Source organism: Sciurus vulgaris, assembly GCF_902686455.1.
Source record: "Sciurus vulgaris genome assembly, chromosome: 2".
Taxonomy (NCBI): Eukaryota; Metazoa; Chordata; class Mammalia; order Rodentia; family Sciuridae; genus Sciurus; species Sciurus vulgaris.
This window is the reverse complement of record NC_136462.1, coordinates 135,388,099-135,404,958: the sequence shown is the minus strand read 5'-3', so window position 1 is coordinate 135,404,958 and position 16,860 is coordinate 135,388,099. Positions and strand designations below refer to the sequence as shown.

Genomic DNA, 16,860 nt, shown 5'->3' with positions numbered 1-16,860 from the left:
TGGATAAAATGGGCTGATGTAGCTTGGGTGATATAGTAGGAAAGTATTTTTCATGGAACCCTAAAATCTACTCAGTACCTCAGAAATTCTTCCAATGCATCACTTAAATTTAATTCTGAAATATATTTTAAACTACTTTTAAAATCATAATTAAAACCCAACAGGTTACCCTTGGGGAGAAAACCTACTAGAGGGTGGCATGATAGAACCTTCTGAAGGGTGGATAAGTGGTCATGTGATTGCACAACAATGTGAATGTACTGAATACTACAGAACTATATACTTAAGTTTAACCATCTGGGCAAATTTTATGTTATGTATGTGTTAGTATTCCATTACTGAAAAAACAAATCAAAACCAAGAAAACATCTGAGATGATCAACTGATAAGAGAAAGGTTTACTTTGGCTCAGCTTTGGAGGTTTCAGTCCATGGTCGGTTGGCTCCATTGCTTTTGGGCCTGAGGTGAGGCAGAATATCACTGGGAACACATGGCAGGGGAAGTTGCTCATCTCATGGTAGCCAGGAAATAAGAGAGAGAGAAAAAAAGAATGCATGTGCATAGAAGAGACAGAGGTCCCACAATCCTCTTCAGAGGTCCCACAATCCTCTTCCAGGGCATTTTCTCAATGACCTACAACTCCACAGTACAGCCGACCTCTTAAAGATTCCACCATCCTGCAATAGCATCAAGCTGGGGACCAAGTCTTCAACACATGGCATTTGGAGGACATTCCATAGTCAAAACATACCAGCATATTTTACCACTACATAAAAAAGTCACAGATTAAAACAGAATTCAAAACATTGCTTTAAAACTATTGCAATTAATACAAGATTAACAAAAAAAGAATATAGGCACAAATTTTAAAAATCCATCAAGATTTGTGCTCTTTACTATATGGGAGCTAAATACTTCTTAAAACAAGGAAATAAAAATGTAATTATTACCAAACTGTACTACATTGGCAATCCTGAGATCCTCCCAGATATCTTGAGGTACTAGATGCTTCATTCTCTACATAACCAGGACGCAGTAACTCAAGCAAGAGCTGGATCCTGAGCTTTCAGGGCAGCTGTTCAAAGTCTCTTTGCATTGGCAAGCACATATCTATGTGATTCAGATGATTTTTCCATTCAGTGCAATCAAAATAAAATGAAATACTAAATCAGAGATTGGGAATGACAAAATTATACAGATGGAATACAGATAAAATGCAGAGGTTTGAAGATCAGAGAGGGAAGGGGTGAGTAATGGGCCACTGAGTGTCTTAGAGGTGATGGACTCACTCTGTTCTTAATTGTTGGAGTGAATGGACAAAGATGCACATGTGATAAATGTCACAAAACTATATCCATCCATTGCTATCAAAGGAGTATTTGTTCTAGGACCTTCCCAGTTACTGAAATCTGCAGATGCTCAAGTCCTTTATGTAAAATGGTGTGGTATTTGCAGAGAACCTAAGCAATTCTTCCATATACTTTAAATCATCTCTAGATTGTTTACAATACTTTACACAATGGGATTGAAGTCTAAATAATTGTTATGCTGTACTGTTTAGGAAAAAATGATGAGACAAAAGTATGTGCAGGGCTGGGAATATAGCTCAGTGGTAGTGTTTGCCCAGCATGTGCAAGGCCCTGGCCTAGTTCAATCCCTAGCACTGAAAAAAGTCTGTACCTTATCTTTTTCAATCCATGTTTGGTTGAATCTAAAAATGGAGAAACCATAGATATAGAGGATTGGCTATATACATATATATATAAAAGCATACCAAAAAATGAGTGACTACTGAGGGACATTTGTAGTCATTGCTTTTGACCCACTGATTTCCTGGTTTTAATAATGCCCTGAAGAAATACAAGAAGTTACCAGTAGAGGAAGCTGGGTGATAGAAACAAAAGATCTTTCTACTATTTTGGCCACTTTTTGTGATTCTATAATTGCATCAAACTTAAACAAATGATAAATATAGAGATAAACTGGATGTTGAGACTAGTATATGCTGGACGTCCCTCTAGTTTTCAAAATTTTTATCTTTATCAAATTACACCATTGTTCTTACTGACTTGATAACATGTAAGAGTGACTTATGACACATTAAAATAAATGTTTCCTCATAAAACACCATATAAGTCCAGCTGTGTTCAAAAGAGGATTCATTTCCGTTGTTGTCAAAGTTGAAAACCACTGAGGTATTAGAAAGAACATGCAATGGAAATCAGGAGACAGGCTGGATCGGATCTCAGCTAATCAGCTGTCAAATGAAAAATGATTACACCCAGCCCTGCCATTAAGACTTTCTTGCTTAGGAAATGAGACACATGCAGCTAGAAGGCCACATAAGGACATCAGATGTTCCCTGGTAACATGTGGCTAAGAGTCAATGAATAGTGCTATGAACTGAGTTGTGTTCCCTCAAAACTAATATGCAGAAGTTGTGACTTTCAATGTGACTATATGAAGAGGGAAGGCCTTTAAAAATGTAATTAAGGTTAAATAAGGTCATAAGGATAGGGGCCTGATCAATATGAATGATGAACTTAAAAGAAGAGGGAGTGGTGGGGTGTAACTCAATGGTTCAGCACTTGCCTAGTGTGCACCAGGCCCTAGGTCTGAGTCACAGAACTGCAAAGGAAAAAAGAAGAGGGAGAGGGAGAGAGACAACAGGGGTGCACATTCAGAGGAATGACCACGTAAGGGCACAGTGAGAAGGTGGCCATCGGCAAGACAGAGAGAGACCTCCCCAGAAACCAAATATGCCAACACCTGGGTCTTGCATCTCCAGGCTCCAGGACTGTGAGGAAGCACACTTCTGTTTAAGCCATGTGGTCTGTGTGGTGTTTTGTTATGGCAGCCTGAGAGAACTATTAAAAGTAGTGTGGTGATGTGATGTAGAAGAGGGAAAGAGGTTTTCTTAGGACTAACTGCCTGATCTTCCACAGGGGGTCTGAACACAGTACAAATTGCAATTAATGGCAGATTTCTATCAAAAGAATATTTCACATATTCAAAGAAAAACCAGCTTTCAATCATATAAAAGAAAACATATGACTAGATGCATGCTGTTCACAAATACTGTACTCATTGTTTCCTTCCTTCAATCAGCCGACCAACCAACAATGGTGACTGAGTCTCTCAAATCCTGAGTCAGGTTCTCAAGACACACAGAGTGGAGGCCCAAGCCTGGCTCTGTGTACTGCATAGTCTTTGGGGTAGATGCGTAGTATGAGCCAGGGCTATGTGAGGATGAGGGCCTCCCCAAGCCAAGCAAGGGGAGCAGATGCACAGAGCAGAGGTGTCCTCCACAAAGAACTATGGTAGTCATCAAAGTTGACCTGTGAATATTGGAAAATAGGGCCAATTCTGGGGATAGTACGTGATTTGGAAACTCGTTCTTTGGAAACTCTATCAATGGACAGAGGTCAATACACACACACACACACACACACACACGCACGCACATTCTATAGCCCCAACCAGATATGCCTGGTCAGCTATCCTTCAAGAGAACCATGCTTTCCATTTCCTAGCCTACTAATTTCATTACAGAGACAGTCCCAAATAACAAAACACAGATTTATTGTTTTTTGACACCTGTTCTTCTACCTGTTTACAGGATGTGTGAAGTTTAAAAAAATCATTTTGTAAACTTGAATATACAAACTAAATGTTACATAACGTGATACTAGATTTTGAAGGGCTTTATAAATGACATAACCCAAACTGATCTTTTGACAGATTAAGAAACCCAAAATAGAGGGTGACCTAGGGTCACCCAGTTCATCTGTGGTAAAGACAGCAAAGACTCGGGGTTACCTACAGCTGAGATTCCATGAGAAGCATAAGTTGTTAAAATTTGAATTTCACAGTATTATGTATTTTTGAACCTGTTTTCCTTCAGTTTTACTATAATTTGAAGTGTGCAAGAGTCATGATTTTGCTTTGGGCAATGCAGTATCTGGAGCTCCTAGTTGGTAAAGGTTTGTGGTATGACAAAATTGGAAAGCTCTTGATGTTTCCTCTCTTAACCAAGCATTCTATTCCTACACCCTAAGAGTGTTTTCCACTGAAAACTCTGAGAATTCAAGAACAAGCCATGTATCATTGAGAATAGGGAAGGAAAGGAAAATGGCGAGTGAGGGAGAAGAAGAAAGATGGGAAGAAGGGGGAAGAGAGAAAATGTGTTCTTCCAGCAGTGCACATTGGTACCAGTATTATCTGTCTAGAAAGTAACCCGCCTATACCAGGGTTGGTAGAGGAGACTGGTCTTAAACTACACAGTCACGCTTTACTCTTAGGCACTCACTAAAGATCAATTGCAAGCACAAATATAAACCACTACATTTCTATCTCATGACAATTGTGTTACTCAGTGAATCCCTTCTTGCCTTGATGACCAAGATTCTTATAGTCAACTGCACCCCCAACTGCAGACACCAAGGTGGCCTAGTGGCTCTTCCCCTTTGGTTTAACTTTTCCTGTCTTACTTAATAACCCTTCGACTAGATGCTGTCTGCCATAAGCAACTTCAAAACTTTTCAGGAAAAAAAAAATCAACCAATTTACAAGAAAATAATAAAAAAAAAAAAAAACTGAACTTGCTCATTGACAGCTCATTCAGACTGGAAGTGTTAAGAAGTCCCAGGAAATATCAGCCCCTTGCATCATTATTTGAACTCTAAACTTACCAACAGTGTCACACGGCTCATCTTTGTGAACGCAGAAATCTGTCCTAAAAAAAAAAAAAAAAAGGAGAGAGAGGGAGAGAGAGAGATAGACATAGTCAGGTGGATGTGGTTTCCTGGAAAAATGGGAGAAGAAACACTGAGATTAACCTTGATTATGGCTTTAGTTGTCACAAGTCACAATGACGTACCACAATTAACAATGTTTGCCAAGAGAAACTGGCCTACAACATGTCCGAGTGGCAAGCCCAGTTACCCCATGAGGACCCTTCCTTTACAGCTGGACTAGTCCATAAAAAACAGTTGCTGAAAAGACTCCAACAGCTGAAAAAGTTCTGGAAGATGTTAAGTTATTGATTGAAAACAACTATCAGTCAATATCATCAAACTGTAATGGCTTCTCCAAGCTCCTCTATTTGGGCAGCAACTGCTTCTAATGACCATGAATCACATCTATGAGAAGTCAATGAAAAAGTAATTTCTGAAAACTATTCTTCAAAGCTCTCTGAAATCCCCCAGGTGTGCAGCTGTGGTTGGGTGAGACCCCAGAGATGGTCAACTGGGTCTAGCCCCAGTTCTTCAGGTCCAAGGGTTCACTCCTGCCTCTCATGTGAAACGAGGGATTAGAGCCTACTTTTACAGTAATGAGCAATGCTCCCTCCATAAGTTCTCACAGTCACTAGTCAACTACAGAATGCTAGGAACTGGGTAAGGAGAGGGTGGCCCCAGCAGCAGTCCCTCCTGCACCCCATGCCCATCTCTCACAGGGCCCACAGACAGCACTCACTCACCTGCAGCTCTACACACACCTAGTACAGCTGCAGGTTCCAGAACATACCACTACTCGTCTTCCTTTTATAAAAGTCTGGGAAGGAAGATAGTGCTGGCCAGACTTTTTAGTTATACATGACAGAGTTCATTTTGATAAAATTATGCAAGCATGGAATATATCTTATTCTACTTAGATGTATCTCTGGCCTCCCCTCCGGATTTCAGCCTCCTCCAACCCACAGCACACTTTGGTGTATTAGCCCCTGAAGCATTATCTGTATCTAACGATTCTCATCACCCACTGTGGACTCCCATGAGAGTGGAGCAAACCCTGCGTGTCCCCAGCCCTGGCTTTGTTTCTGGATCAGGGATGGGAATCTTAAAAGATCCCATCGGCCCACTTGTACTCACAGACAGTGAATCTGTAGTTTTAAGGGGCTCTGCTTGGGCTCTGATGTGCAGAATCCCAGGTCCAGGATGACTGCCTCAAGCTCACAGTGGGTAAGGCAGGTGGCAAGGGTAAGTGTGACAGTTTAGAAGGTGCAGAGAGAAAGTAAAGGGGAGCTGGGGCCAACCATGTCAGCAACTCACACGGGTTTTACTTGGATGGAAACTTCAAAATTTCTCAGAATATACATATTTTTGGTAATCAATGTTTGGGTCAATTTATCATTGTATGTTGTTATTTGTTGACAAAAATTATATAGATTTATATGATACAATGTGTGTACCTCACTAAATGATTAAATCCAGTCAATGACCATATCCATTATCTTACTTACTAATCAAGTTTCTGTGGTGAGAAAATATTGAATCTACTCCCTTCACAGTTTTCAAGCATTCAATGTTACTGTTAACTATAGACACTATGCTGTACAACAGATGTCCAGAACTTATTCCAGGTAATCGATTTTAAAACTACTTTAACAAGGGGAGAAATAAGACCCCCATACTTACCATGACTGCACCCCAAAACGAAGAGAACTTCATGGAAATTGAGAGGGAATAATCACAAGGAGCTACAAAAGCAAGCCTTCTGACTTAATTTTTCTGTCAGAAAGTCCCTTTTATGAGGCTAATTAATAGGCACACTGATCCTGAGGAGTTGAAGGGAAGATTAGAGGCCAGCAGAGATGTCCCAGCAGTGTAGAGATGGCTGGTCTTGTGAGTTTGCTTGGGTGTCTGCCTAGCACTCTCTGTAGAAGTGCAGATCTGGGCTTGGGGGAGAAATCCTGTGTTCCTGACTTTCTGGGTCAGATGCAGAGCCAAAGGTAATGCATGTCAGGTGCTGAGGCCCCCAGGTCTCCAGTCCTCTGTGTGGGCCCCTTTAGGCCCCCACACCTAATTCATTCAGTGACTGTCTCTAGCCCGACACAGCTGCAGAAAACTTCATTTCTGCTGCTTCTGGCTCAGTGGTGTCTGCTGGATATGATGTCATAAGCTCACATCCTCCACAGTGGCTGTCTTTTGGTTGGTGGGCATCCAGGAGAACACACACAGGCCCAGACACAGCACATCAGGGGAAAGAAAACAAAAGAAACCTTCAAATCTCCAGTCCTCGGCCCAGGACATGGGGACGGTGTCCCCTGAACACTACCATGCCTGCACAGCTTCCACTGTAGACACTGAGCTCAGATTACTCTGGGAGGAAAGGACTGCTTCAGAGCAGCAGCTGCCTTGCACCCAATTTCCTTACAAAAACATCAGCTCATTATTATCCCAACCTAGGGAATTGCAGCTCTCTGCCTCTAATTATTAAACGATGCTTTTCAGCCAGCTCCAACTCCAACACTACCTCCCCACCTCGTGGGAGGTCTTCAATTTAACATCTGCATGGACCCAGAGGATGTGGCTGTGCACTAGTCCATTCAGTCTAGCAGCTCCACAGAAGCAGGTGAGAGGAATCATGAGTACTGGGTAGCTTTGAGGTGTCAGCATGAAATGGAGAAAGAAAATGCAGGCTCCTGGGCTGCCTCAGATATAGTGTCATTCAGGCGGCCATGCATCAGCTCCCCCAGGGACCCACTGCCTGCAGGTATGGGAGCCTTGTTCTTTTTATCCCTGGAAGAGGACACATCTTGTCCCCAGGACTCTCACCCAGAACCACACCCAGGCAGTCATCACCTCCCCAATGTGCTAAATTAGAAAACAATATGTTTTAAAAATTTGTATTATGGTAAACACAGGTAAGACAAAGTTAAGCATCTTAGCCATCACACGCACAGCTCAGTAGTGTCAATCACACTCACAACATCACATAGCCATCACCACCACCTAGCTCTAGAACATTTCCATCTTATAAAACTGAAACTCTGCACCCATTAAACACTGATTCCCTACTAGGCTCCACCACCATCCCCCAGGAACCACCATTCTACTTTCTGTCTGTATGAATTTAATGTCTCCAGGTCCCTCATATAAGCAGAGTCATTCAGTAATTATCTTGTGCCTGCATCACTCAGCGTAATGCTCTAATGGAGCATTCGGGCTATAGCATGTGTCAAAATTTCCTTCCTTTTTATTAAAGTAGAATAATATTCTATTGCATTATATGCCACATTTTATCTATTCACCGTTGATGATGATCATTTGATTTGCTTTCTACCCCTTGACTACTGGGAATGCTGATGCTGGGAACAAGTGGGTACAAATCTCTCTTAGAGTCCCTACTTTCAGCTGTTTTGGATATATGCTCAGAAGTAGGACCGCTGGATTATTTTTTCTTTTAAAGGATCAATCTTATTGTTCACCACAGTGGTTATACCATTTATTTTCCCACCAATGGTGCACAAGGGTTCCAATTCCTCCACATCTTCCTAACACTTGCTATTTCCTTTGAGTCAAGTAACCTGTAAGGAGGCAGGAAAAGAAAAAGAAAAGCAAGTCTAATTGGCAGCATCTCTGGGCCCAGGGTATGTTCATGTATGCCCATGGCTACTTGTAAAAGGGCAAATCTAGAAACTTTGCCAACTCCGATTTTGTTGACATTTGTGTCCTCTGGAAAAAATGCTATTCATTCCCAGCACAACACAATTATTCTTTTACCTCCCAGTTCTGGAGATCTAACAAAGCATGGTGACCAAAGTTAATGTATTATAGTCTTTATTTTTTATAATTTGTGATCTTATTCAGTAAATATTCATTTAACAACCATCATAAGGACCAAGTGCTAGATCTGATGTTGGGGGATACATAATTTATATGAGATTCTCAGGCTAGCCTCATGGAGCTTACAGCTTAGGAAGGGGATATCACAAAAATAATAGAAGCATAAAATGTAAACATTTTAACATACCAGAAACTATGCTGCATTCTTAGAAGTTTTACAGGTATGTGTAACACAATGTATTAGAAATCTCTGGACTTTCTGAGGTTACCCTATGCTCCAATATTCAAAACAAATATGACTTAATCCTTCAACTGAAATCCAATGAATCTCTCCTTTCAATATATCCTGGTTCTTCTGTAGCTTTTCTATTTCTCTTGATTATGTTTTCTTGAATTCTCATTTTAATTCTGTATTTAACTCACTTCCTGCATTTACCTTTTGCACCCCCTGCTTCCTCCTCCTGCTCCTCACCACTTCTGATGCTGGTCAATCCCTGCCCCATCAAGAGAAGGCTGCTACGGACTCTTCACTGAAGGTCTGAGGTAATGGCACATAAGAGGAAGATGGAAGTGGTGGTTTAAAAAGATAATATAATATAGATTATTTTCTAACACCTTTTCTCCATCATGGATCATTTTTGTATAGTTTTATTTGCTCTATAAGACCCTGCTTATTACTAATTTCATAATTTTTCTTTCTTGCTTTTATTCTCTCCTGCCCTTTTTCCTGTTCTGCTTTCTCGTTTCCCCCACACCTATTTCTTCTAGTTCAGGTCCTCACTCCATTCCCCATAACCTAATACTCTCAAATGGCTCTAAACAACTTTTTAAAAAATGTTTCATTTGTTCTAATTAGTTATACATGGCAGTAGAATGCATTTATGCATTTTGATAAATCATACATAAATGGAGTATAATTCCTCATTTTTATGATAGTACAAACTGTAGGATCACATTGGTCATGCAGTCATATACATACATGAGGTAATAATGTCTGTTCCACTCTTCCTAATCACTCCTCTCTACCTACTCTAAAGTAACTCTATTCTTCCCTAGTGTCCCCTACCACTATTGTGAATTAGCATTCAAATATCAGAGAAAACATTCAGCCTTTGGTTTTTGAGTTTGACTTAGCATGATATGATATTCTCCAACTCCATCCATTTACCAGCAAATGCCATAATATCATTCTTCTTTAAAGCTGAGTAATATTCCATTCTGTGAGTGTGTGTGTGTATTATATATTATATATATCAAACTTTCTTTATCCATTCATCTGTTGAATGACATCTAGGTTGGTCCCATAGTTTAGCTACTGTGAGTTTTGCTGCTATAAATATTGATGTGGCTGTGTCACTGTAGTATGCTGATTTTAAGTCCTTTGGATATAAACCAAGGAGTGAGACAGCTGGGTCAAATGGTTCCATTCCAAGTTTTCTGAGGAATCTCCATACTGCTTTCCATAGTAGTTATACCAATTTGCATTCTCACCAGCAATGTATGAGTGTACCTTTTTCCCCACATCCTCGACAACATTTATTGTTGCTCACATTCTTGATAATTGCCATTCTGACTGGAGTGAGATGAAATCTTAGAGCAGTTTTGATTTGCATTTCCCTAATTGTTAGAGATGTTGGACATTTTTTCATATATTTGTTGATTGATTATCTTCTTTTGTGAAGTGTCTGTTCACTTCCTTAGCCCATTTATTGATTGGTTTATTTGTTGTTTTAGTGTTAAGTTTTTTGACTTCTTTATATATCCTAGAGAATAATGCTTTATTGAGGTGCATGTGGTAAAGATTTTCTTCTAATCTGTAGCCTCTCTCTTTACATTATTGATTGTTTCTTTTGCTGAGAAGAAGTTTTTTAGTTTGAATCCATCCCATACATCAGTAATGAATCCACTGAAAGAGAAATTAAGAAAACTACCTCATTCACAGTAGCCTCAAAAAATAAAATTAAATAGTTGGGAATCAATCTAACAAAAGAGGTGAAAGACCTCTACATTGAAAATGACAGAACACTGAAGAAAGAAATTGAAGACCTTAGAAGATGGAAAGACCTCCCATGCTCCTGGATAGGCAGAGTTAATATTGTCAAAATGGCCACACTACCAAAAACGTTTTATAAATTTAATGCAATTCCTATTAAAATTCCAATGACACTCTTCATACAACTAGAAAAAGCAATCATGAAATTCATCTGGAAAAATAAGGGATCCAGAATAGTCAAAGCAATCCTTAGCAAGAAAAGTGAAGCAGGAGGCATCATAATACCAGACCTTAAATTATTCTACAGAGCCACAGTAACAAAAACAGCATGGTATTGGCACCAAAACAGACACACAGACCAATGGTACAGAATAGAAGACAAGAAGACAAACTCACATAAATACAGTTATCCCAAAGAGACAAAGTCACCAAAAACATTCACTGGAGAAAAGATAGCCAATTCAAGAAATGGTGCTGGGAAAAATGGAAAGTCACATGTAACAAAATGAAATTAAGTCTTTATCTCTCACCTGGAATGAAACTTAACTCAAAGTAGATTAAAGACTTAGGCATTAGAACAGAGACCCTGTGCCTAATAGAAGAAAAAGTAGGCCCAAATCTTCACCATGTCAGCCTAGAATCTGACTTCCTTAACAAGAGTCCTAAAGTGCAAGAAGTAAAATCAAGAATCAATAGATGGGATGGATTCAAACTAAAAACCTTCTCAGCAAAAGAAACAATGTATTATATTTTTAAAAATTTCTCATTACATTTTAACTAGTCTTACCCAAAAACATGATGGTAAGATGGATCTATGATGGATATATTCATTAGCTAGTAATCAAAGGAAACAGGCAGAGAACAGCAGGCAGAGAAAAGACCTTTTCCAATGTAGGAAAAGTGCCCGTAGTTAGTATTTTTTAACAAAACACTAGAGTTTACACATTTTATGCAGTGTTTACAAAAATCACTTTCAAAGTAGGGTACTTGGGAATTTAGTTGCATATTCCAATGATGAAGTTGTTTAGAACTCCTCTCTAGGAAAGGTTTTAGGCCTAATTTAATTCTCATTTGAAAAAATTATTCACATTAATTATGGTCATGCACAGACATGATTCCCAGCATTCCCACTAGCTCCCTAAATGGAATCCATTCTCGAAGCATGGTACCCATAACCCCCTCACTGCAATCATCAGGGATGCTACAGAATGTCCCATAAGCTCCAAACTGCCATTTCCAAGTGCCCTGAGTAATTACAGCCTCTGGCCAGTGTGAGTGGTCTGCACACTAAGGAAGGTGGTACCTGGAAGGTTCCCAGCATTCACTGGTGGGCAGCTCCAGACCAAAAGCATAAGGCAGGTCAGGTTCATCCTTTGGTTCTTGGTACCTGACAGTGCACCAGCCATATCATAGGCAATCATCATTACTGAATATACTATTTCTAGAACATCCCATTATATTTTCAATCACATAGTATAGAAGCCACAAATGTTCTCATAAGCAAACTGTATTCTACAAAACACATTTTAATCCTTAGGGCTGGCACCTGATGAATCATCTTCAAGAGTGACCAGGCATCTGTCTGGAGTCTAGTGGTGGTCTTACTCATGTGCTGAAGTTTTTAAGAGGAGAACAGAGCTGTGTTGCCTGGTTGCTGGGGCATGGGCCACAGATATCTTTGGGCTGGAATGTTCAGCACATGACCCAAAAGATGCACCCAAAGAGCCTGTTTTGACTCAAAACCAAAATGTTAAATGGGACTTAACTCTTCATGAATGTACAGGTTGTCTTCCAGCCAAAGACAGGATAAAGTTCTTCCTTCTACAACTTTACCTCCAAACTCAGAGAGGAAAACAAAGAATGGGGTTTGGGATTTATGTAAAAAAAAAAAAATTCATCCTTAAAATTCAAAGCTGATACCTCCCAGCAACTGTGATAAAATACAGGTATTTTTAATCTAATGGATTAAGTCATGTCCTGTAGGGGGATTCTGGTATGAATACATTATAATATTTTTTACATTATTAAAGTAAAGCAACCAAGAGAGATACAAAACCTAGAAAAAAAATGAAATAATTACATTTACATTGGCAGTGGTTTAAACTGTGTCCCATAAATAAGATATGGTCAAGTTCTAGGCCCTGTTGCCTGTGAATGGGACCTTGTTTTAGAAAGAGGGTTATTGAAGATGGAACCAAGTTAAGCTATAGTCACAAGGATTAAGGTGAGCCTTAACCCAATGACTGCTGTCCTTTCAAGAAGAGAAGACTCTGGATGTAGAAGTGTACGTGCAGGGAGAAGCCCATGTGAGGATGGAAGACAGGTTAGAGAGATGCCATCTACAAGTCCAACAAGTCCAAGCATGCCAAGGATTGCTAATGGCCACCAGCAGCAGCAGGAGGAAGGAAAAATCCTTCTGTATAGCCTTGGGCAAGAGCATTGCCCTGCCAACATCTTAATTTTGGACATCTAAGCTCCAGAATGTGGAGGGATAAATTTCCATCAGAAATCTGTGGTCATTTGTGACAGTAGTTTGAAAGAAAACAAAAGCAATGCTGCCACTTGCTGCTTTGGAGGCTGCTTTGGGTTTCTGTTGTCCACTGCTACCCCCGGCATCCTTCTCAATCTAGAAGGATACGTCTAGTTCTGCAAAGAAGCTTTATTGTTTGCTTCAAGTAGAGGCTACAGGTGACTTCCACGGGCATCCAGAAGGTTCCAATGGACCCCATGCTACTTGTGAATGGCCCATCTAGCAAGGCCTAGTGAAATACAAGCACACCTGTGTGGACTTCCTCCAACAGGAAACTGGTCACATCCACTCCCTTTCTACTGGCCAAAGTCAGTGTGAAGCACCTTTGGACCCATGTTAGTCAGTACTTTCTTTAGTGGGGGAAGAAATAATAGATGAATTTTCTTGGAAGTTGTAACTCTTGGTCATCTAGGCTTTCAGTAGTTTTCTAATATTCATAATAGGATGAATAATGGCTGACTCTCAGTGCTAGGCATTGGCAAGAGCACATAACATGCAATGGCTCACATAATCCTCAGCCCACGGAGTTAACCCTGTTTTATTAATGAGGGAACCAAAGTCCAGTCAGGTAGACAAAGGTCTTACGTGAGCCTGAATCCTAACAGCATGTCCTAGAAAGGGAAACATCTCCTCCCTCTTACATGTCAGCCACAGATTGAGTCTAAATTTACCTGGTCACAAATACAGCAGCATCCACGGGGGGTGTATCGTCCTTCCCTCCTGGAACCTGATTGTTGCCGAGGTACCGTGCACCTCCATATTCTTCATTCTGCCAGTGACAGAAGCTCTCCAAGGACCGCTCGCCATGGTGCCCAATGGACAACTTGGCCTAATAGAAATTGAGGATGTAGTCAGAGAAGTGGACACCCAGAGAAGCCGAGTGCCCATCCAGATCATAGTGTGGACATTAAGGTGGAGAGGGCTGCTCACTAAGACATCACTTGATGACTTGCTGTCCCCGTATAAAAGAATAACACGAGTGGCTATTCAGAACATCCCAGAAGAGAACATCAGGGATCTTATCTTTCAATTCAAATGCAGGTTATATTAAAGAAAAGCAATCTACTTTTCTATAAACACAACAGTGTACCAAACCAAGCAATGTCACCTCAATCTCACATTGATAGCCTGATGTGTAGGTAACGTGGTCACGTGGGACGCATTCAAAGGTAAGACCAGGAAACGCTGCTACAGGGAATTTGGCTGGGGTGGAAGGTCCAGGAGGATTCCCTGATTCTAAAGGCCCCTTCAGCTCTGTACATAGAGAGCCTATGTGAGACCTTCCAGGTGGGAGGGATGTGTGGGATCCCATTGCCAGGGCTCTTCTGTAACTCTAAACAGTCTCCACCAGTTACACCTCTGTGTGTTCTGAGTTGTGCCCATGGGACTTACAGGACGTTGTCGTAGCAGGACAAGCTTGGTAACTTGAATGTTGATTTTAATTCCAAGGCTCTGGTGCTGAAACATATTATATACCTATCAAGAGAGAAAAAGATACAAAATGTTTTAAAATACAGTGCAACCCTGGTTGAGGGCTTGGAAGAAAGAAAAGATATCAGGTAGAAGCTAAGGCAATCTGAATACACTATAGACTTAAGGTTATCTTACAGCATCACTATTGACCCACTAATCATAATATACCATACTAAGATATTAATAGAGGAAATTGTGTCTAACTCTCTGTACCATCTGCTCAACTTTTCTGTAAATCCAAAACTGTTCAAAAATACAAAGTCTATTAATGAAAGTCATATTAAAATGAATACTAAAATGTACCTTGTGCTCTTCCAGTAGTAGAAAAACTAAAAAATAATATATGTCAAATTTTGATGTTGATAAAGATTTATTAGAACAAAAAAATGCAAATATGTGAAACATAACCTGGATTTTATTTCTAAGGTTTTTCTGAAATCAAAAATAACTCCCTTAAAAGTGAATATTCCAAAAGAAAAATAGATATGATAGAAACTCTGGAATCACACAGATATTTGTATACATATACACTCAAAGCTAAGCTAGAAACAACTTAGCCTTTGAAAAAATGTATAAGACAGGTGATTCTGAAAAAAAAAAAAAAAAAAAAAAAAAAAGACATGGTGTTAAGATGATTTTGGTCAAACACTCAAAATTCCCATTCTGGGCTTTCATGCATGGAGATGAAAGGGAGGGAGAAGATAGATACCTGTTGTGTCCAGCCAGGGTCATCTCTAACCCTCACCACGAACCTCAGTTGGGAAATAGACTCCACCTAAAGCCACCTGTTAAAGACAGCTGAAGGTGACTTGTTCCTCTAGCCAAAACATTAATTTCCTCCTTTATTCCCTGCAGTCCTCAAACTAACCAAAGTTTGTCACTGAAATAAATTATAGTAACAAAGGGATATGTCCTCAGAGTAGCCTCTTGCTATGGTTCACGTATAATGTGAGTGTCCCCCAAAAGTCCATAAGCAAAGATTTAGTCCCTAGAGGGTGCCAGTGGGAGATGCTGTGAACCTTTAGGAGGAAGGGAAATGTGGGAGACCCTGAAGTCATGGAAGATAGGAGATATGCCCCCAAAGGGGACTGTGGGACCCAAGTCTTGCTCTCACTGCTTTTTGGCTTGAAATGTGACTGCTTGCTCTGACATGCACACCTGTCATTATCATCTGCCATCTTTGCCTGAGGTCAAAGCAACAGGTCTGATTTTGAACTTGAACCTCCAACACTAGGAGCTCAGTAAACCTTTTCTCTTTACAAATTAGTTGCCTCAAGTATTTCATTATAGTAAAACCAAACTAATACTTATTTCTTGTTGGCAGAACTTAATTATAAATACCTCAAAATCAGAAGTCCTGAGAAAGTATTCCAAGGAGAAGAGATAAAGGGAATCTTGAATAAGGCAGAGGAATCAATGTTGACATGACAAAGAAACACCACTGACTTTAAAAATCCCTTGAGTTCCTTTTCTATAATATTACTCAGAGAGGTTAATTGGGGAAGGTGATAAAGATGGCAGTAGTTAGTTGCAGGACACAGAGGGAACAGGAATGAGAACTTTTTGAATATTCTACCTTGCTTTCACTCAGAGATAAAATCCAAAGGGGAGAATTTTCTATCAGAAACACTGACACTCTTTCTATTTGTTGCTGTGTTTCCACTATTGACACACCAGCAGCAGAAGCAATGGCCACTGCAGACGCCGTAGCCAGGTCAACTCAGGCCAAGTGGAGCTGGTCAATGACACAGTGCCTGGCCTGCAAGTCAGGCAGGCAGTGCTGAAAGCATCGGTGTGACACAGGAATTAGCTGCATCATAGCTTGGAATTTACTGTTCAAAACTGTTGTTACAGTTAAATAAAATCTGTGTAACTTAATAGTCTTTCCCACAAGGAAAAACAGAACACATTCATTTTCCTGTTCTCACATTTCCACCCCCTACACAAATTTCCTTTCCTTAGGAACAAAATAGCAGTCATGTTTTTATACTGGACCACCTATAGGCTGATTCTGAAATCATGTCTTCATTATCTATCCCCAATTCTGGAAGAGGAAGGGGAAAGCATGCAACTTTTTCCTTGTTTTAGTATTTCCAGAACCACCCAAGGTCTCTAACTCAAATGTTTCCTAAGATATTCAGCACAAGGACTGGACCCAAATTGGTAAACCTCAGTTCGAAACATGAAAATAAGAATGAACAAAAACATAGTTATGAAGGAGAAAATTTGAGTTGCACAGGATTTTGTTTTAAGGTGACTTCAACAATGCCCGTGGGGTTGGGGGTGTAGCTTGGTGG

The 16,860-nt window shown here is 40.1% G+C and overlaps 1 protein-coding gene across 2 annotated transcripts in view; it reads right to left on the bottom strand.

Moving 5' to 3' along the window:
• ADAMTS17 (ADAM metallopeptidase with thrombospondin type 1 motif 17) overlaps positions 1-16,860 on the bottom strand; it is a 340,804-nt gene that overhangs the window by 238,804 nt on the left and 85,140 nt on the right. For both annotated transcript variants that reach the window (XM_079127336.1, XM_079127337.1), the window contains exons 5-7: positions 14,483-14,566; positions 13,762-13,919; positions 4,692-4,735 (exon numbers count right to left, since the gene is read on the bottom strand). In XM_079127336.1, coding sequence (XP_078983462.1) covers positions 4,692-4,735; positions 13,762-13,919; positions 14,483-14,566 — 286 coding nt within the window. The remainder of the gene's footprint in view (positions 1-4,691; positions 4,736-13,761; positions 13,920-14,482; positions 14,567-16,860) is intronic.